We start from the raw sequence: 21,858 nt of genomic DNA, 5'->3' as shown, positions 1-21,858 counted from the left end.
TACAGAATGATGCTTTATTTCTTTTCTCTGACATGACATATATGAAAGTTCACAAATTTTGGGTGTATATAAATTTTTCCTCTATGTAAATGGCAGAGGGTAAACATTTTTAATGCTGTACCTAAGAAACTTGCCTGGCTTGTAAGATAATTTAAATTAGTCTCTTAGCTTTTACTTAGGCAAGTTCTGCTCTGTGAGTGTGGGAAACATCTTATGAAGTGGCATCTCCTGAATATATATTTATTTTTTTTTACATAAAGGCCTTTAAAATGGTAACTTATTGATCTTTTCCATAAGATAGTCATGTATTATTTCCAATTTTAAAATTCCAAATTTCCATTAAATTAATATTTTAAATTTTGTTAGCTGCAATACATTGTATGTGACACAATTTTTTTTTCTCTGTTTTTCCAAGGTAGGGTCTCCCACTAGCCCAGGTTGACTTGGGACTCATTCTGTAGCCCCAGGTTGGCTTTGAACTCACAGCAATCCTCTTACCTCTGCCTCCGAAGTGCTTGGATTACAGGTGTGTGCCACCATGCCTGGCTACCTTTTTGTTTTTAATGGTGATCTGACATGGACTGGTTTTATTAGTTGAAAAATATTTTGTATGTGTATTTCAGGGGAATTCTGAGAATGAAGTAGGGTAATATAGTGGAAGTATTTTGCAAACTCTAAAGGACTAGATCAAATGTAGTTATCTTTGTATGTTTATATATGTACATATATTTACATACATACATACATATACTGTTAATACATGTGTAACTTAGCAGCAGGGCAGTTGCCTGGATTTGATCCTTAAATAAATAAATAAAGTGGCAGAAAGGTAAACACTAAACAAGTATAATTGCAAAGGCATTGTATAATATGGTTATTATTTATATTGATGATGTTACTTGATGTATTGGTTATTTTTCATGTCACTAGGACAAAATACCTGACAAGAACAGCCTAGGGAAAGAAGCTTTAATTTTGTTCAGAGTTTGATGGTAAGGAGGTCATGGTGTCTGGGATTGGCTTGGTCCAGGGCTGTAGGCATCTCCCTTACATGTGGGTTGACCACAGCAAAACCAGCTGATAACTTCTACACCCTGCCTGCCAGCCAGATGCTGTATTTTTTTTTTTTAATTTTATGTATGTATGTATGTGGGAAGGGGGACACAAATAGAAACGGAGAGAATAGGCATGCCAGGGACTCTAGCCACTGAAAATGAACTCCAGATACATATGCCACCTTGTACATCTGACATTATATGGGTACTTGGAATTGAACTTGAGTTCTTAGGCTTTGCAGGCAAGTGCCTTAAACATTGACTCATTCCTTCAGCCTTAGGCTTCATATCTTAAAGATTCCTCAACCTCCCCATATGGTACCACCAGCTGGGTTCCAGTTGTTCAAATATATGAGGTGGTGGGGGACATTGCACATTCAGACAACACATGACTTTAAATATCATATTTAAATGTTATCTCATAATAACATTTTATGAGACATAATATGCAAAGAACGAAATTATGTTGAAGGTTCTTACTTAACATTTAGTCAAACATTTAATCCCAGCACTTAGAAGGCAGAGGTAGGAGGATTGCTTTGAGTTCAAAGCCACCCTGAGACTAAGTAGTGAATTCCAGGTCAGCCTGGGCTAGAGTAAGAGCCTACCTTGAAAAACAAACAAACAAATAAGCAAGCAAACAAAAAAACCCAAACCTATGTAAATATTTATTTTGGTGATTATTTATGACAATCATGTATTTATAAAGTTGGTAAATTCTGGTTAGAGAGATGGCTTAGTGGTGAAGGTGCTTGTCGGTAAAGCCAGAGGACCCAGGTTCAGTTCCCCAGGACTGACATAAAAGCCCTCTGCATAAGGTGGCACATGTGTGGAGTTGTTTGCAGTAGCTAGAGGCCCTCACATGCCCATTTTCTATATATCTGTCTTTCTCTCTCTCTGTCTCTTAAATGCATAAAAAATATTTAGAGATGGTAAATTGTATAATTATTGTATATCTATATACTACCACATACTAAAATTCCTTATGTTTACGGAATCATATTTAGATAGCCAATAAGAATCTGCACTTAAGTTTTTTCAGAATAATTACATTTTTGGAACATTTATTCTAAATCAGCTCTAAAAAGCTCAAAGGGTGATTTTCTTTGGAGCATGTAAAACAGGAAAATTCTTCCTATAAATTAATATTTGAGAAAGCCAAACATTTTAATCAAAAAAAGGCTCAAGAAATCGTAAAATCAAGTGACATCCATAGACAATCCCAAATGTCTCGTGTTTACGGAACAACGTTGCAAGCAGCATGTTCTAATTGCGTGTACCTGTGCTCTTCCAGTGCTCGCCATTTCACGCCTCGGTGCTGGCCTCCTGCTCCTATGACTTCACTGTACGGTACGCAGATTGCTGTGTGTGTGTCTTGTGAAATATCAAGGAGCATGTGTGCCTTTGCACCTGTTCTGAAACATACTGTATTCAGTTTACTAATAACCTATGCCTTTTAATCTTCTTTCTTACTGAACTATGAACTTTCTAAACTGGCTCCTTTTGTCCTGTGTACTTTGAAAACTCACTTGGTTCTATAGGACACGAAGTGTTGGATTCACATTGTCCTTGTTGCCCAACTTTCCAGGATAATTGTCTCCAGAATTACTGAAACATCTGGATATGAACTATGCTATTCTGATATCTTAGAAGCCCCAAATCATGCTCAGAAAGTATCAGAGGTTTTAGCTCACAGTCTTACTGTGCTCTCTGTATATATTTTAGAGGAGTAGGGCTTGGGGAGACGGAACCTCATGTAGCCCAGGTTGACCTTGACCTCCTCATCTTCCTGGATCCATCTCCTGAGACTGGGATTGCTGATGTGTCCCACCATGCCTGGTTTTCCTGATGCTAGGACTCACACCAAGGCTTCCTGCACACTAGACAAGTGTTCTGCCAGTGGAGCCCCCCCACCCCACCAAGCCCAGGTGCGCTCTACTTGGAAAGCTGGGCATTGCTTTTTTTGTGAAACTTGAGCAAGACTGGTGATTGGGAGACAGATGCTTAGTGCTTGTTGGAGAGAGATGGCCTGGGTAATGTTTTTAGACATGTTAAAAGTTCAGAATCAGGGCTGGAGAGATGGCTTAGCGGTTAAGCACTTGCCTGTGAAGCCTAAGGACCCCGGTTCGAGGCTCAGTTCCCCAGGTCCCACGTTAGCCAGATGCACAGGGGGCGCACACGTCTGGAGTTCGTTTGCAGTGGCTGGAGGCCCTGGTGCGCCCATTCTCTCTCTCTCCCTCTATCTGTCTTTCTCCCTGTGTCTGTCACTCTCAAATAAATAAATAAAAAATGAACAAAAAAAAAAGTTCAGAATCAGATCTGTATCTTTAAGCATATGGTAGAATTGCAGCTGTAATTAAGTTATAGGGGATATTTGAATAAGCAATTACTCCATAGAACTTAGAATTCCAGTTTTTGAACATGTAATGAGGAAATTAGTCATGTCTGTTATCACAAGGCTATAAGAGTTACATAGCACTGCATACTTTAAAATATTATAATAATGCTTAATAACCTTCCAAACTTTTGTGTTGAGGTTACTTTTCCAACCTTATTCCCTGCTTTACCTCTTTCATAAAAAATAAAAATGCTCAATCACAAGTTTTTATTTCTACAGAAACCTGCAAATTTTCTTAAATCTGTTCGTCTGCATTCTTCCTCTGCTTGGAACCCTTGGACACAGCTACTCTTTTTGTCTCCCTGTGACTTCGAGGACCTTCCTTACTGCATGAAGTTACTGCCTCTCCCACCTTATCATCTCTGTGCAAGTTCTCTGTCTGCAACTTCTCCCTTCATCCTGTAGCTTCCCATAACTCTCCCTTGCATTTCTCTCACCTGTGCAGTCAAGGTGGTAAAGTCCCCTGACCTGGCGCCCATTTCAAGACCTTTATCGTCCAGCATAATCTCCTTGGGAATTCTTACCTGTGTCATTCACACCTATGAAATGGAGATCCTCCCCACCCCCAGTTTAAACAGAGTTAATTATATTAGAAAGGATTCTATGCTATGTTGTTTTGGCAAAGGATCTCCTTTACAATTGATTAGGATTTCCTGGCAATCATTAAGCTCACTCAAGAATTCTTGTGGAAAAAAAAAAAAATCTAACCTGGAGATTGTTTCCAAAATCAATGAATCTTTGTGAATACCAGCATTATCATTTAATACTATTTACTTACTAGTTGTAAGCTTACTTAAGACATTAATGTTTGGCTCTGAGGTGTTAAGCTTATGAGTCTAATAGACTTGGACACTTGTGGCTGGGTGTGTACTTATTCCTAAAGCCTCAAAGCTTCAGCCCCCTCTTCATAACTGGAACTGCTCTGACCAAAGTCACCAGTGACTTCTGAAGTAAATCCCATTCCCCTGCCAGTACTTGTCAAGTGGGATCTTGAGGCTGTATTTTGTATGGCTAATCAAACCTCTGGAAACTTCCTCTCCTAGGCATTTCTTTTTGTGTTTGTTTTTATCCTTTGATCTCTCTTGTGCCTCATGATGGAATTTCCTAATCTCTTTGAATTTGGTGATCTGCCTTTGGCTAAGTGTTCTTTCACATATCTATTCTAAGAGATAATTCCCAACCTTCCATTCCTAGCACTGAAATCCTGAGAGCTTTTGGTCTATACAGTCAACTATGTAATAGGCACATGAAACAGGGGTATTTTGGTATTATGAAGTTCAAGTTTTGTGGGTTTTAAGTATATGTATGTTGAATCTAGTGGAAGAAGCTTTAAGTCTTACTTGTTTAAGTAATGAAAATGTAAAAAAAAAATATAACCTCACATTATCAGTCGTTTAATATGGTTTGGGCTGAATAAAATCTTAAGCCCTTATAAAAAATGGCAGAACTCTCTTCCAATAATAAGCACTGTGATGTATAAAAATAGAAATATTCCATGACTGATTCTGCTTAAGAACTTTTGACTTTATTACTGTGTGAAGGCAGTAAGTATTCAGCAGTAACTGTACTTTGAATTTGGATCTTTTGCTGGCCTAGCACTATGGTCCACTGCTCCTTTCAATGCTGGGCAGCTGCAGAGAGCCACAGCCCTTTGGCTTTGTGATCCCCACGGGAAACAACTGACTTTACATGTGCTGTGTTGGTAGTACAGGACGTTGGGTTGATTTGATAGCACAAATCCGTTTTTGACTTACCACATTTCAATTTGTTATGAACGTACCAGCATGTAATCATATCATAACTTGAAGAGTATCTGTATAGATTGATTCTTTCTAAACTTCACTCAAGATTATAGTAGGTCTAAAATGTGTTACAATATAGATTTTATGTTTCTATGATGTTAGGTTTTAGCATATTATCTTTTTGGGGGGAGTTTTGAGGTTGGGTCTCACTCTAGCCCAGACTGACCTGGAATTCACTATGTAGTCTCAGGGTGGCTTCGAACTCATGGCGATCCTCCTACCTCTGCCTCCCAAGTGCTGGGATTAAAGGAGTGCGCCACCACACCCGGCCTTTTTTTTCCTTTTATATTCTCCATTAGGTTTTTTCCGTCTTGCTAAGTCGTGTTTTCGTGCCAGTCATATCTAAGCATGTTTTTGAGTTTTTTAAATTTTTACTAGATACGGACATATTTAGTATGTATATAACACATGTTGGTACAATCCTGTCCCTCCTCCTTGCCCCTTTTCTAAAGAGGCCTTCCTCATTGGGGATGCAGGTCACCCCCTGGGGATTGTGGGTCATGAATTGTGGCGGCATCAGGAGAGTTATGGGGGAAAGGCAATGTCTCTGTGCAAAATGTTCCAACGTATGGCTCCTGCTCCTTCTTTTGCAAAATTCTCATGTTTTAAGTCCTTTTTTTTTTTTTTAGTTGTGTACCATTTCATAAATAGTATAAATGACAGAATCAACAAACGAGGAATGTGTTACAACCAATACAAGTAAAAGCTACTCTGTTATCTTACTAGCAAGAGCAGTTATATTCACATCAAGTAGCAAATATTCCTCAAGGATAAAATTTTCGTAGGTGATAAAGCTAAAATGATCAGTTGATATTTGATACTTTTCAGTTTTGTGATATTTTCATAAATACTCTAACCTTCAAGATATATCTATATCTATGTCTGTCTGTCTATCTATCTATCTATCTATCTATCTATCTATCTATCTATCTATATAAAGAGAGGTAGGAATTTTTTCGAGGTAGGGTCTTGCTCTAGCCTAGGCTGACCTGGAATTCACTCTGTAGTCTTAGGGTGACCTTGTACTCACGGCGATCCACCTACCTCTGCCTCCCAAGTGCTGGAATTAAAGGCATGTGCCACCACTCCTGGCTACCTTTAAGATATTAATCCATTTCTGTTGGTAGGAATTAATCAAACCAAAACACTTATTTTTGTGTGTGCATAGTATGTGCTGTGTGTGTGTGTTGAACACACACATGTAGGTGCTGATGCAGCATCATATGGGCTCACATGCTGTGGCTGGAGGAGAACATCGGGTATCTCCTCCATCACTCACCCACTGGTTTTTCCTTATCATGGGGTCTCTTACTGATTCCAGAGAAGACCATTCTCAAGCCCCAGCGATGTTCTCTGCTCTCCCACAGGACTGGAATTCCAGATGAACCCAGCTGTTTAGATGGGTTCTGGAGGTTTGAACTCTGGCAGTCTCAGGTTCCCTCAGGCCCTCATGCTTGCCCAGGAATCATGCTAACCACTGAACAATCTTTTCAGCCCCATTTGTTTTTTTCAAGATAGGCCCAGGCTAACCTGGAATTCACTATGTAGTCTCAGGCTGGCCTTGAACTCACAGTGATTCTCCTACTGTGGCCTGCTGAGTGCTGGGATAAAAGATGAACACTACCATGTCTGGCCATTCCAGCCCTAATTTTTGAATGTAAATTTTTGGTAAAAAAAAAATTGACAAGAATTTTATATCAGTATCAAGCTATTTACCCAGTTTGCATGATGTCTTTCTTAGCCTATTCTAGTATTATTAATGTTTTTACGATTTTAAATTGCTTTTTAGTTACAAAACTGTAAAATGTATACTGCTTTACAATTCAGGTGTCTTTATAGAATGCCATTATCCGCCAGGCACTGTAATAGACTGATTGGATTATGGTGTGGGGTAATATATAGTTACTTTCTTCTTTGATGTGATCAAATACTTGACAAGAAGCAACTTAAGTGTGTGTGTGTGGGGGGGAGTATGTTGGCTTACAGTTTGAGAGGGATATAGCACCTCATGGCTGGAAAGTAAGTCAGCTCTGGTCACATTATGTCTGCAGTCAGGAAGCAGAGACAGGAAAGGAAGCAGGGCTCAGCAAGGAAACCTCAAGGCACACCCCAAATGACCCACTTTCTTCAACTAGGCCTCACCCCAGGTCTATGGGGTACAAATCCACATCCAAGAATACCATAGGAAATGATGAAAATTAAGGTTTAGAGAGACAGAGAAGTAGATTTGAGAGGACTTAAGCCTGTCATCTTTTTTTTGTTGTTGTTCATCTTTATTTATTTATTTGAGAGTGACAAGAGAGAAAGAGGCAGATAGAGAGAGAGAGAAGGGGTGCGCCAGGGCTTCCAGCCACTGCAAATGAACTCCAGATGCATGCGCCCGTTGTGCATCTGGCTTATGTGGGTCCTGGAGAATCGAGCCTCGAACCAGGGTTCTTAGGCTTCACAGGCAAGTGCTTAACCGCTAAGCTATCTCTCCAGCCCAAGCATGTCTTCTTTGTTGGAGATGCATACTCACAAAGACAGAGCCATGGAAGACATATTCAGTAGACTATTTAAAGCTTATTGTATTTTTGAGTACTGTCAGCTGTGGAGCCAAATTGCCACCTGCTAGCTGTAGAAACTTGATCAAGTTATTTTAACTCGAATGGATGTTTCCTCACCTGCAAGATGAAGACAATAGTATACACAGGTAGAATTGTGATGAGTCAGTGAGTAAACACACACAGGTGTTGTCATAGTGTAACTGCTATGTAAGTTTGCTGCTATTATCAGTATTAATGGCAGAATGAGTGACAGAAGATTAGCTCTTTGCATAGGCTCATTTAAACTGTGGTCTTCAGGGGTATTCTTATTTTGTAGCAGGTAAAACAATAAGCCACAGCTTGGTCTTTTGTTGTTCTCTGTTGGAGCTGAGAGAGAAGTGGGAGTGGAGGTAGGAAGTTATGTGGACTGGCTCACTCCTTCCACATTTGCAGCAGGTACCTTCTCATTGCTGGGACAAAGCACCTGACCAGAAGCAGTTTGTAGGAGGAAAGGACTTATTTTTGACTTACAAGTTTTGAGAAGTTTCATCTTAGCAAGGGAAGAATGACAGAACAGACAGCCGGGCAGGGGCGGTGGGGGGGGGTGATGGCGCACATCTTATTACAACACTAGGGAAGAAACAGCAAGAGTGAGCTAGCTTGTACTGGCAAGGCAGGGCTGAACTTTAAAATCCCAAGGACGGCCCACAGTGACATACCTCCTCCAGCAAGGCTTCACCTCCAAAGGTTCTAGCAGCTGAGGATCAAGTATAAAGCTTAATCACAAACACATGAGCCTATAGGGGACGTTTCACAACCAAACTACCAGAATATCCCTTACTTTCTGGAGAAATTTGAAAGCATTCTCTGGGTCAGACAATCTCTTATGTACTAGTAGTATGAACATAGGGACCTTTGAATCTATTGACTTGAGGTGAAAGGCTGTCCCCTGCGGTACTAGCCATGAAGTAGAGGAAATGATACCCTCTTTTGAGAGATGTTGAGGGGATTCATTGAGGCAGTATCTGTACATGTTCTTGGCACATAATTAGTGCTTACAAATAGCAGTTGTTTTAAATTATAATGCTAGTAGTAATGTTTCCTATTTTAAAATGTAAGCACCCAGGAGACTCAAGGTATTAATCATTCATACTTTGCCTAGCATTACATTAATAAGATAATTATATTGCTTAAAGCCACCAAGGAGCTTCGTGAATATGAGTCTTTATTGCTCTGTGAAGGAGGTAGAAGTGAACCTCCTGGATATATTTGGGGCACTAGGAACCAGAGCAGTGGCCAGTTCATTTCAATCAAATTAAAAGTGTTCTCTAGCCAGAAATGGTGGCACATGCCTTTAATCCCAGCACTTGGGAGGCAGAGGTAGGAGGATCATCATGAGTTCGAGGCCACCCTGAGGCTACGTAGTGAATTCTAGGTCAGCTTGGACTAGAGCAAGACTCTACCTCAAAAGACAAAAAAAAAAAAAAAAAAAAGTGTTCTCCATATCACTAGATATTATATATAGTTTTAACAGTTACTTCTTAGGGAGGTAGCATGACATAATAGAAAAAGAGAATTTAAAATCCTACAATTTCAGGCAGGAAAGATGGGTCAGCAGTTAAAGGCTCTTGCTTTCAAAGCCTGATGGTCTGGGTTTGATTCCATAGTACCCAAGTACAGCCAGATGCACAAAGTGGCACATGTGTCTGGAGTTTGTTTTCAGTGGCACTATGTCATGGCATGCCAGTTCTCTTTCTCTCTCCTCTCTTTTTCCCTGCTTGAAAGTAAATAAATAAATAAACCCTACATTTTCCATTACCCGCCATCTTTTACATTAATTAGTTAATATATAATTTTATTTAATTTAGATATAGTATATCTCTTAGGCATTCCATTAATTTCTCTGAGCCTTTGTTCCCTTCATCATAAATGTATTTTTATGGTAATTAAATACCAATATATAGATACTATTCACATAGTACCTTGTATGTATCAGGCATTCCGTAAAATATTAATTTCTCCATATATATTTCTACAATCTTTGTTTTTTTATATACCCTATTATTTTAAGTTATATTGGTATATGTCTGATCAAAATTCATTCTGAAAACCCATCAAATCACAAAAATATTCAAGGCACAGTGTGTGCAATTTACTTTTAAGTGATTCATCAAAAATATTATACTACAGGACTGGACAGATGGCTTAGTGGTTAAAGCACTTGCCTGCAGAGCCTAAGGACCCAGATTCAATTCTCCAGGTCCCATATAAGCCAGAAGCCCATGGTGATGCATGTGTCTGGAGTTTGTTTGCAGTGGCTAGATGCCCTGGTGCACCCATTTTTTCTCTCTCTCTGTCTCTGTCTCTAACAAAATTTAAAAGAAATGTTATATTATGTACATACGAGGTACAGAGAAAGATAAGGCAAGTGTGGTATGTTAGATGAGAGAATATATGGTGTTTATTATCTTATTCTTTGAATTTTTATGTAGATTGGTAATTTTCAAAATAAAAACACTTGAACTAAGTAAATTGACTAGATAAGATACTGAAAATGTTTCTCACTAATGTTTTTATAGCTTGATATTTCATATTTCGTTTAGAGTAAAATAAGTAGCAGTTATATTGCATAAGTATGAAAGTGATCTTTAATTGGTTTGTAGTTAATTTTGAATCTTGACAGCACATACCAGAAATAGAAATACATGCTGTCTTTGTCACATTTACTCTGGGGATCCGCCTTGAGATGGTCAGGGTCTTCTCTAGAGTGTGGATGGCGGGCTTTTGATCCTTGTGTTCATTAGCAGTAATCTTCACAGGCAGGCACTTCTCTCTTCCCTTCCCATGAAAAAGGTCAGTAAAAGTAAACAGATAGTACAGCTGAATGTGTGCTCTGTCTCCCAAACCTTTCCTTTCAGCCGTGCCGAGCCCCTCCCCCGCAGAAAGGTCAGTCCGAGTAAACAGACGTGATGGCTGAATGTGAGTGCCTGCGGTGCCCAGGGATTCCTCTTCTAAGGCACTTGTTCTTAGCTCCTCTACGTTTTCTCATCAAAACACAAGAAGTCATATGCCTAATGCTGTGATGCTAATTATCAATATTTTTAAGACCTATGACTAAATTCTTAAAATGATCAAAGATTTGTTTAATGTTGTATCCCTCTGGGGTGTCTTAGATGTCTTTGTAAGCCTGTGTCACAGCACAGATGTGCCAGACTTGACTGCGGTGTTAGGAAGGCATCTTAATGTAATGCTCTCCCTGCATTTGTGTGTGTGTGTGTGTGTGTGTGTGTGTGTGCGTGCGCGCGCGCGCGCGCGCGCACAGGCCTGTGGCGGAGGTCAGGGGACAACCACTGGTGTTGGTCCTCCCCTTCTGCTTTGTCTGGGGCAGAGTTGCATGGTCATCTCACCATAGGCATGCAAAAATTACAGGCATGTGCTACCACAACTGCACTTATGTGGGTTCTGGGGATCGGAACAAGCTTGGAACAGTTACATTGTCATCCTGATTATTAACTGAAAGTTGCAGATAAACATTTTAATTCTTTAGAGTCACTAGTAATATAGAGTATACTGACTAATTTCTTCGGGCTTTATATGCCTATAGGTTACAGTCTTTAGATATATGAAACCATAACTTCCAGGTTTTTATGCTAGTCTTTTAATGTCTTAAAGGATTTTTTCCGTATGCTTAACTAGGTGTAAATTATTGTTACACAGGTAAGATCTTTTCATGGATGAACTGTAATTTTGTAAGTTAAATGCCAAGTGAAAAATCAAAATTATTTCCTATAAAATGAGAGAACATACATTGATTAGAAAGGAACCTGTAAGACTTTTGATTTTAAATAGCCTGATTTATAACTGTTGAACATTTTCAGAAGTATTTAGTCCTAACACTTTTCTTTAACACATCACACCGAATCCACGTCTGATTCATAGCTGAATGGCAGCGCACGATGAATAGACGGAGGGAGTGACGGAGCTGCAGCCCCGGCCTGGTGCCGCATGAGCGCGGCTGCTTTGCACCCTGAAGTGTGCTGATTAGTTCCAATGGAAAATTGATGGATTTTGTCAGCTAATTTGCATTATAAGTAAGAATTCTATTGTGTAGGTTCAATAAGGCACTGGATGAACTTTGTCATATATGTTTGTATTTTCTGAAGTGGCTGCTGCTTTGCCTCATTTCTTTCAGTAGGAAGTCAAAGACAGTATCTGAACATGAACACAAGTTAGTAGATTCTGAGAGAATTACTGAGAGATGTAGAGTGAAACCTCAGGAGCAGCAAGAAGAATTTCAGGACTGCCTGTGGAGTGAGGGATGGGCTGTGGCAGGCTGCTGCTCCTCTGCGAGAGCACTGCGCGGAAGGCCTGTTCCCCTTAGCTGCCTGCATGTGCACTGAGCCTGCTACTTAGATCAGCTGGGTCTGCTAGTCAGCTGGCCACTTTAGCCCCCCACCCCAAGGACTCAGGGAGAAATAATTTACCTTTGAGGTCTGTCCTGAAACCCCAGTCTAGAGTATTAATTCAACGTGATTGAGCGAAATATACAGAGAATTTAACACAGCAGTTATTCATCTATTTTCATGTTAACATTTGGCAGCATCCTTTATCTTTATGTCACTTGCACGTGTGTGCCTGCACGCGTGTCTGTACGTGCTCAAGTTAGCTTCCGTAAAAGGGAAAACTGGTTCCCAGGACACGGTGCCTCGCAGCCCAGGGCGGGAGCCTGGCAGAGTCCAAGGACGTTGGAAACAGGCTGGTGTGCTCAAAGTACTGCTCTCTCTTTCTGCCTGCTGAGCCATTTTGTTTTCCTTCCCTCATGCCTTCCTTTTCTGCTACAAGAAAAGCAGCAGCATTATTGGTCTGCTTTGTCTGTTTTCCTCCATCTTAGTTTGGTTCCTCCCGCGTCCTCCCCACGGCTGTGCCCATCCTCTGCTGAGTCAGTGTTCCACGTGGAGTGCTTGGGAAGGGTGATCAAGGCGCAGCCAGGCTGCCCGGGGGTTGGGACTTTCACCATTAGGTGTGATGCTCCCGTGCAGCCTCGCTGGCTACTGTCTGCTGTGCTTCTGTGGAGGGCCCTGTACTCTGGGCAGCCACTCTCCAGTGCTGTACAGTCCAAGGGTACGTAGGCTGTTCTTGTTGATACCATTGATCCAAACGCCGGCAGTGATACCACCTCGTAAGAGAGTGTTTCCAGTTCTGTTTCCTTTAAAAAATATTTGAGTCAAATTTCTTTTTGCCATTGTATTGCAAAAATGATTTCATGGTTCTTCAGTTGGTACTAGTAAACAACAACCAAACCCCTGTACCTTTCTTGTGGAGCTGTGGCATTCCTCACGAACTCACCCGCATGCCTGTGGATCGTGGCCAAAGTGCTCCCAGAGCAAGCCTTCCATCAGTCTAATGCTTTTCTTTAATTTGTCAAAGTACTCTAGGCTTCCTGGTGTGTGGTTCCTGGGCTTAACATTTATTGTGATGAAGTGGAACCTGCCCCTTGAAAATATTGATCTGATTGAAGTTTTAATTGAAGTATTATAATTAATTCATTCTGGTAGAGAAACCAAGTCTAAAATTTTTGGCGTATTTCACATTGAAAGCTTATAAACAAAGTGCAGTTTCTGTATATTTGTAATTGAGTGCTAAAAAGCTATCTTTGAAAATTCTTGAGTAGTATTTTGAAATTAATCAAAATATTTATTCATTACCAAGCAATTAGAGCTTTTCAGCTTTCCACTTTATTTTTGTTACAATTATAGGTTTGGAAAACAAAGCCACCAAATAGCTCTCCAGTCAATTTAGTCATGCAAGTAAATGAACAATGGCTTTCAATAAATGCTTTTTAGTGAATGAATTAAAATGTTCAAACTTGTTTTGCTAGGCTTCAGTTTCTACTTTTAAATTCCCCCAAAAGCGATGGAGACACTACACTAATGGACTTACGGTGTTGTGTGTCAGCACCTGACTGTATGTGCCACTCACCGCTAGCCCCTTTCATAGCCACACAGTTCCCAGGCTCCTGAAACATTGCAAAATCATGTGCATTTGTGTGGCTACAAAAGGAGCTGGTCATTTGAGTAGTAATGTTGAGAAAGGGCAGCAAAATAGATGAAAAGATATAGTAAGTGCATATAACAATATTAAAAGAGGAATTCCTGAACTTGTCATGGGGGTTTATATTTATCCTGTGCAAAATTTCCTTAGAGTATTGGTTTTAAATTGTAAATTGAGTCCTGGCATGGGCCTTTTGGCATATATACTTTTTAAGAAACTTTAAAAAGATGAGGGAGGGCTGGGTGTGGTGGCACACGCCTTTAGTTCCAGCATTTTGGAGGCAGAGGTAGGAGGATCACTGTGAGGTCAAGGCCACCTTGAGACTATGGAGTGAATTCCAGGTCAGCCTGGGCTAGAGTGAGCCCCTACCTCAAAAAAAAAAAACAAAAAAAAAACTAATAACATAGCCAGGCTTGGTGGTGCACACCTTTAATCCCAGTACTCAGGAGGCAGAGGTAGGAGGATCACTGTGCGTTTGAGGCCAACCTGAGACTACATAGTGAATTCCAGGACAGCCTGGGCTAGAGTGAGACCCTACCTTGAAAAAAACAAACGAAACAACAACATCAAAAAAGATGAAGGGAAACTACAATGCAGGCCCACTTGGAGTGTTAATCCAAATTGCCTGGAGAATCCTGAATTATGTCTGCCTATCTTTTGATTTCCCAGGCATGCCCTTGGCTTAGAGAAAAAGTGAATATCAGGGTATTTTTATAGAAAAAGTACTGGTATGAAGTTAGTCAGGCATGTGCTCTACTATTTACTAGATATATTACCAAGTATTACATGATTTTGTTGAGTCTATGCCTCTCAGCTCTCAAATAAGCTAATTCCCAGTGCATCTGCCTTGAAAAGTTTGATGACCCAAAGCACTTTTTCTTTTCTTAATTTTAGAGAGAGAGAGAATTGCTGTGCCAGACCCTCAGCCACTGCAATTGAACTCCAGATGCTTGCACCACCTAGTGGGCATTTGTGACATTGCACTTGCTTCACCTTTGTGTGTCTGGCTAGTGTGGGATCTGGAAAGTAAAACATGGGTCCTTAGGCTTAGCAGGCAAGCATCTTAACCACCAAGCCCTCCCCAGCCCCAGTTTCTTAAGACATAAAACCACCATTCAAACCAAGTCATGCCAAGTGATGAATTCTTTCTTGCTAATAATGGATTACATGGAAACCTCAGTTTTGGATCATTTTTATTTATTTATTTTTATTGCTGGGAAGCAGGAGCTAACACTGATATTAGCCTGTCATATCTGGTTTGTGAAGGGAATTTACAAGAAATAATAATGTTACTTTTCCTGTAGAATCTTTACCCTTTGCCTCTAACATTTGTGGTGAAGGTACAGTGGATTAACAGTTCTTATAGTCACAACTGTCTAGGACAGTGTTCTCAAAACCTCCTACTGGGACCAGTAGCAGCAGCAGCAGCATTAGGGAACTTGTTTCTTGTACAAATTTTTGAGAAATGCCAGACCTTCTGAGTTTGTTTTTAACAAATCCTTCAGGTGATTCTGTGTACATGTAAGTATGAAAAGGACAGGTTTTGGGTGAGTGATTCAATTATTGAGTAACACGTCCCACCCAGGGTAGTCTTGACTGTACATTATAATCACTTGCAGAACCCTTTAACTTCCCAATGCTCATGCAGATCCCAAGCTGATTAAGAGTTTTTAGGGGTGAAACTTATATGAACATATTTAAGTTTTTGAGTTGCGTTCAGTGTAATCAAAGTTGAAAACCACATTGAAGTTCCTTTATTTGTAAAATGGGCCTTTGTTCCTTTCCTTGTGCTTAATTTACTCATTTATGTGCTTATTCATTCATGAGCATTCTTTGGACATCTGTGTGCCAGCCACTTTTTTCCAGTACTAGAGACTGAACCCAGAGCCTTATACATGCTAGGCAAGTGCTCTATGACTGAGCCACTTGCCTGGCTCATATCAAACACTTTCATACCTACAGAAAATACAAAGAACAAGACATTGTCCCTGAATGTATTGTCCATTACAGGATTACAGATCTCTAAATTAATAAGTGCATGGAAGTATTATAAGTACCATGCCAGAAGCATGAGCCTTGTTCTTCATTTCTTCTGTTCCATTACTAATTGATTCTTCTGCCTGAATCCTTTAGCCGTTCTTCATCATTGTTTTCCACATTAAGTCCTTGCTGCTATTTTCACTCTTCACTACTACCAATCTCCCCACACCACACACTCTTAGCCATTAAATCCATGTTTCTCTCTCTCTCTCTCTCTCTCTCTCTCTTTGTTTTTCTTTTCTGAGGTAGGATCTCACTCTAGCCCAGGCTGACCAGGAATTCACTATGTAGTCTCAGGTTGGCCTCAAACTCTCAGCGATCTTCCTACCTCTGCCTCCCAAGTGCTGAGATTAAAGGCATACGCCACCATGTCTGGCTGTCTTTCTTTTTAGAATAAATATATATTTTTTTTATTTGAAATAGTGAGAGAAAGAAAAAGGGAGGGGGAGAGGAAGAGAGAGAATGGGCATGCCAGGACCTCCAGCCACTACAAACAAACTCCAGACACACGCACCACCTTGTGCTTCTGGTTTTACATGGGTAATGGGGAATCAAATTCGGGTCATTAGGCCCTGCAGGCAAGTGTCTTAACTGCTTAGCCATCTCTGCCTCTAAGTCCATTTTTCTAACAGTGGCCAAGAGATGACTTTGAAGGCAAAGCTGACTATACTACATACAGGGGAAATTAATCTTGGAGTTATGGGAACCCTCTCTTGTATCTTCATGATGGTTGTGTTAACTTAAATGTGTGTGTGTGTTATGTGGTGTGTGTGTGGCATATGTACGGTTGTGTGCAGGTGGACACACATGCAGTCTGGCCTGAGGAGGACATCAAGCCTCCTCTGTCACTCCTGTGCCTTACTTCCTTGAATCAGAGTCTCCCTGCATCTGTTAGACTTGCTGACCAGGGAGCTCACTGAGCCTCCTTTCCCCACCCCACTCCTTGCTGGTTACAGGTGTGTGCAACCTTGCCTGGCTTTTTATGTGGGTGCTGGGGATCAAAATCAGAAGTTATGCTTGTACAGCAAGGGCTCGTAATCATTAAGCCATCTCCCCAGTCCAATTTGAAACTTTTCAAGCAGGATATGGTGGGCACAAGCCTAGAATCTAAGCACTTGGTGTGTAAAGGCAAGAGAATAAATAGTTCAGGGTCGTCCTTAGCTACACAGTGTGTTCAGTGTCAGCTTGCACAGTGGGAAACTGTCTCATTTTTTTCTAAAATAAAATTTGTTGAAAAAAATTTAATTAAGGCAAATTTAAAATAATTAGCTAAGGCACAAGCATCTGCCATTCATTTGCAAGAGACCGGCCTACCTATATGTATGTGAGCATATGCAAATACATAAAAATTAAAGACATATGACTGTTTTGGCCATTATCAGTGCAAATGGACGGGATTATAATGTTGCAATTTGCTTCAAATTATTAAAACACAACTCTTTAACTGATACACATGTAAGGCATTGGCAAGCAGTCCAAACATTTTTTCCTCTTTTTCTTGTAGTAGTAAAGACTCACAGGGAATTGTTGACTAACTCATAGGTTTAGTTTGATCAAGGTTGAGAAAGGAAGAACATTTGACAGTATTTTAAACTTTCTGCTGCATTCATCTGTTGGTAAAATTTCAAGTGTTACTCTAGATATTGCAAATTACATTTTAATGAAGGAGAAAGGAACTTCTGTTTAATTTTTGAAATAGTTTTGATGTTTAACCAATTGTTCTATACTTTCTGTGTTAGAAGATTGTGGAGACAGAAGGAACAAGTAGCCCAACCAAAACCTTGTTTTATGGTCTTCAGCTCAAATGAAACATGTTTTACAGTTCTATCATGTTTTTAATCACTGGAGGCTTGTCCAGTGTATTTACTTCCCATCAGAAAGCTTGAATAATCAGTGATTTCATCAGCAAAGAGACAAAAAGGCACCAAGTCGTACATAGGCTGGACCAAAACAAACATTTACAATAATATGCCTTATCTACCCGTTAATGATATATGAAGCTTGACTTCTCCCAGTAAAGAGGAACCCCTTTTATTTGTTTTTAAATGCATGCAGGCCCTTAGATAAATTAGCCTGTAGGGAACTTTGGGGTCTAGGAAAAAACATTACAAGGATAGACTTGCCTGCGCATTTCATTGTAAAGTGAGAAAACCTGGGGAACTATACACTTTTCTTATGAGACACCTTAGTGAAACTTGAATGAAATAAATAAAAACATTTAACTTTTCACAGTGGTTGCTATTAAAAGAATGGCAGTGAGAAAGAAATATGTTAAAAATCCATTTGTAATTTAGAAATAAATTATAGTCTGTGACTGACTAGCATTTGGTTTACTCAACCTATTTAGCTTGTGCATTTAGTAATTTTTAAAAATACAGTATATTGAACACAATTTTATTTTTATATTTTATTTATTTGCAAAGAGATCATATATGTATGGCATGCAAGGGCCTCTTGCTGGAGCAAGCAAACTCCAAATGCACACTCTACTTTGTGCACTTGGCCTTATGTAGGTATTGGGGACTCAAACCCAGGTTGCTAGGTTTTTCAGGCAAGCACTATAACTGCTGAGCCATCTCTCTGGCACTTAACATATTTTTAAATTATACCTATTAGTGCAAATTTTTTTTTACTTTGTGGCTCCTGTTCCCACTGAGTTTAGAACCATTGAAACTTTGAAAACTGTTTGCTGGTGCATGCCTGTCATCCCAGCATTTGAGTCTGAAGCAAGAGGGTCAGGAGTTCCAAGGCCAACCTAGCTATGTAGCAAATTTGATACTAGCCGGGGCTGCATGACACTCAGTCTCAAAAATCTGAAAGTATAGAAAGAAAAGAAAAAGAAAGATGAGGGAGAAGATGAGAGAAGAGGAGAAGAATAGAAGTTTCAATTCTTCATGTTCAGCCAATCCCTTCAAGGACCAGGCCAGCCTCTTCATCTATGTCCTTCAAGGAGAAGGCCAGCCTCTCCATCCATGTCCCTCAAGGAGAAGGCCAGCCTCTCCATCCGTGTCCTTCAAGGAGAAGGCCAGCCTCTCCATCCATGTCCTTCAAGGAGAAGGCCAGCCTCTCCATCCGTGTCCTTCAAGGAGAAGGCCAGCCTCTCCATCCCTGTCCCTCAAGGAGAAGGCCAGCCTCTCCATCCATGTCCCTCAAGGAGAAGGCCAGCCTCTCCATCCATGTCCTTCAAGGAGAAGGCAGCCTCTTCATTGTATTTGCTACTCTGGATTCTGGTCTTTATGTAGTTTTCACATGAGTGGTTCTCATGGATGCTTTTCTGTTGTCTTGATGGTAGTGGTTTGCTTTTTGGATGTTTTGGCTAGGGTTTTTGGTTGTTTTAAAAATGTTGGTCCCATAGTCTCCTTAAAGTTTTGATATGAATTTTGTTTTTGTGAAATTCACAGAAATACTTGCCAGTTTTTCCCAGGTTGAATTTATTTATTTATTTTCCAAAGGATTTACATACTTATTTTTGGACCAGCACATCCATGCGTATCAGATAGAAAGTAAAATCAGATTACAAATTAACATTCAGAAACCTCTGCAGTGTAGATACCTCTGCTGTGCAGACATTACTGACTCCATTTGGTACAATCATTGACCATGATTTAGCATGACTAGCTGTACCAGTGTGCAAATCCTTACAGAATCAGCTTGGTTCTCCCTAAGTGTCTTCTCTTGGAGTTGTACTTGATTTTGTTGCCAGTTTTCACCTGATTCCACTGGAGAATGGGAAGGTTTTGCTTTTGTTGCCTGGTAGGGAATTGCTTGATTCTGAAAGTCTGTAAGAAGACTTGGTGAGATACCAGGCAGATGCAATGACCCACGATGGCCAAGGAAATCAGAAGAGCCCAGGTTGAATTTATGGTGTTTATAATGAGGTTTAGAACTCTGAGACCTTGGTGGTTCATTTAGCTGCATATATAGGAAATCCAAATGTACTTTATTAAAACCTAGCCTCCTGAGTGGGGGACTTGGGCTCTTCACATGTTCAGACTGAATTCTGATGGTTTCACACAGGGCCTTGTTAGGCACTTTAATTTTCATGACACTCACTATCTTGTTCTCATAGTAGTTTTTCCTTTACTTCCATAAAGAAATAGTAACAGAAACTGCCTTCCAGGAACTTGTTGCTAGTAGTCCATTATCCTTGAAAAGTTCTGTTAGAAGAATCCAATTGCTATGATTTTCTACAAAGACTATTTAGCTAACCCAGTCAACTGAAATACATGTGAATCCAAAATGAAGTCAGAGAGACAAAATGCCTGAATTGAATCAAGTTGACTTTCCCATAGAATGATTCCACTAAGGTGTCCTTTAAAAAATAATGCCATTGACTCACAAGTAGCAGCTGGTGACATACCATCTCTGTGTGTACAGAAAAGGTTTCAATAGCTCGGTGAGGAGGCACACGCCTTTAATCCCAGCACTCGGGAGGCAGAGGTAGGAGGATCACTGTGAGTTTGAGGCCAGCCTGAGACAACATAGTGAATTCCAGGTCACCCTGGGCTAGAATGAACCTTACCTCAAATAAATAAATAAATAAATAAATAAAGAGAAGGTATTGGTAAGATTTTTCATTATATAAGCCTAGTGTTTCTTGTCTGTAAATTCCTAAGGGATAGTTTTCTTCTGTGTGTTCCAGGAGCAGTGTGGTCATAGAAAACAGGTCAGGGCCTAATCACGTTTCTCTTTCTTTCAACTGCTAAAGGTTAGCATGTTCAGGTCCTCTCCAGTCAGCCACATATAACTTCATGAGGTATATGTTTATTTGGTAATCTCATTTAAGGCTCCAGCTTACTTTCTTACCTTTAATTTTCCTTAACTCATTTTTCACCATATTAAATCCATGTTTTTAAAACCATTATGAAGTTTTGGAACATAGTGGTTATACACAAAAGTCATTTGATTATTATTTCAGATAATGCAGATGAATGCCTAACCAGATTTTAGAAATGAAATTGCACATTATCTGTTTGCTTTTGCGTATAGAAACATGATCATGATCCAGAAATTTGATCTTGATACAATTTACTGTCTAGGAACAAGTTTGCAAAAGCATTGAAAACCACCACTAGCATTCCTGAGAAAGTCTAGGGCTTGTCCCCTCATTTATTTGAAAAGGCAGTTTTTTCACAAGTTCAATTCTGTTCAGTTCCCTAAATATTCTGCAGATCTCAGTAATCAGATAAATGAGCTATTTACTCAGTGTGTCTCTGGCACTTACCCAGTGGATTATCCATGGCAACAGTCCTTTTCAAAACTTAATAGGGCCAACTGTGTGTTTATTAGGGAAATAATACCTTCAGGTTAAACAAACTGGCTGTTGGTTCTATGTGTTTGCTCTCTTTCAAAGAGATCTGCCCAACCTTCAGTGTGTTCACGCTGCATATCCTTAGAAAAACTGAATTAGGGTATGACATGATTCTGAATATTCCATTTTATAGTATGTTTAGAGTAAATAAAAAGATTATGAGTACATGAAGCTTGAGAAAGCTAAAGTAGTGTTTTGTGCATTGAAAATAGAGCCAGATTTTCTGAACAGCAGAAATCAAAGCTATATTATGGAAATGATTGCCATTCTCAGTCTATAAAGGAGAAGAATATAAAACGTTGGCCCAGAAAATACATTTCTGCTTTTCTTGACTCTGGAAATTATATTGACGTGGAATCTATAAGAAAGGCTGCCTCAAAAAAAGAGAGGTAGTTTCAGAATTAGAGAGTTTCACAAGAGAGCAGGTTTATTTTAAAGAATTTGAATTACCATTGAAATGTAAAACATGGAATCTTTTCATTTTACTTGTTGAGAAATAAAGTAGAACTGAAAACCGCAAAGCATTAAGAGTTCCTAATCCAGTATCTTATTTTACAGGCATGATTGCTTTTAGACACAGCAAATACCCAGTGTCTCTCACATTAAATGTGCTTGTAGAATAATTTTTTTTCTAAACAACTTGTTAAACTTCCATCTTACAAGGTATCCTAATGGG

The 21,858-nt window shown here is 39.8% G+C and overlaps 1 protein-coding gene across 1 annotated transcript in view; it reads left to right on the top strand.

Annotated features, from left to right (window-relative positions):
- Positions 1-21,858, top strand: part of Pex7 (peroxisomal biogenesis factor 7) — an 85,515-nt gene that overhangs the window by 46,736 nt on the left and 16,921 nt on the right. The window contains exon 8 of the mRNA XM_004651171.2: positions 2,350-2,405. Within this exon, the coding sequence (XP_004651228.1) occupies positions 2,350-2,405 (56 nt within the window). The remainder of the gene's footprint in view (positions 1-2,349; positions 2,406-21,858) is intronic.

The sequence above is a fragment of the Jaculus jaculus genome, chromosome 9 (assembly GCF_020740685.1).
Source record: "Jaculus jaculus isolate mJacJac1 chromosome 9, mJacJac1.mat.Y.cur, whole genome shotgun sequence".
Classification (NCBI taxonomy): Eukaryota; Metazoa; Chordata; class Mammalia; order Rodentia; family Dipodidae; genus Jaculus; species Jaculus jaculus.
This window is presented reverse-complemented; position numbering and strand designations above follow the sequence as displayed.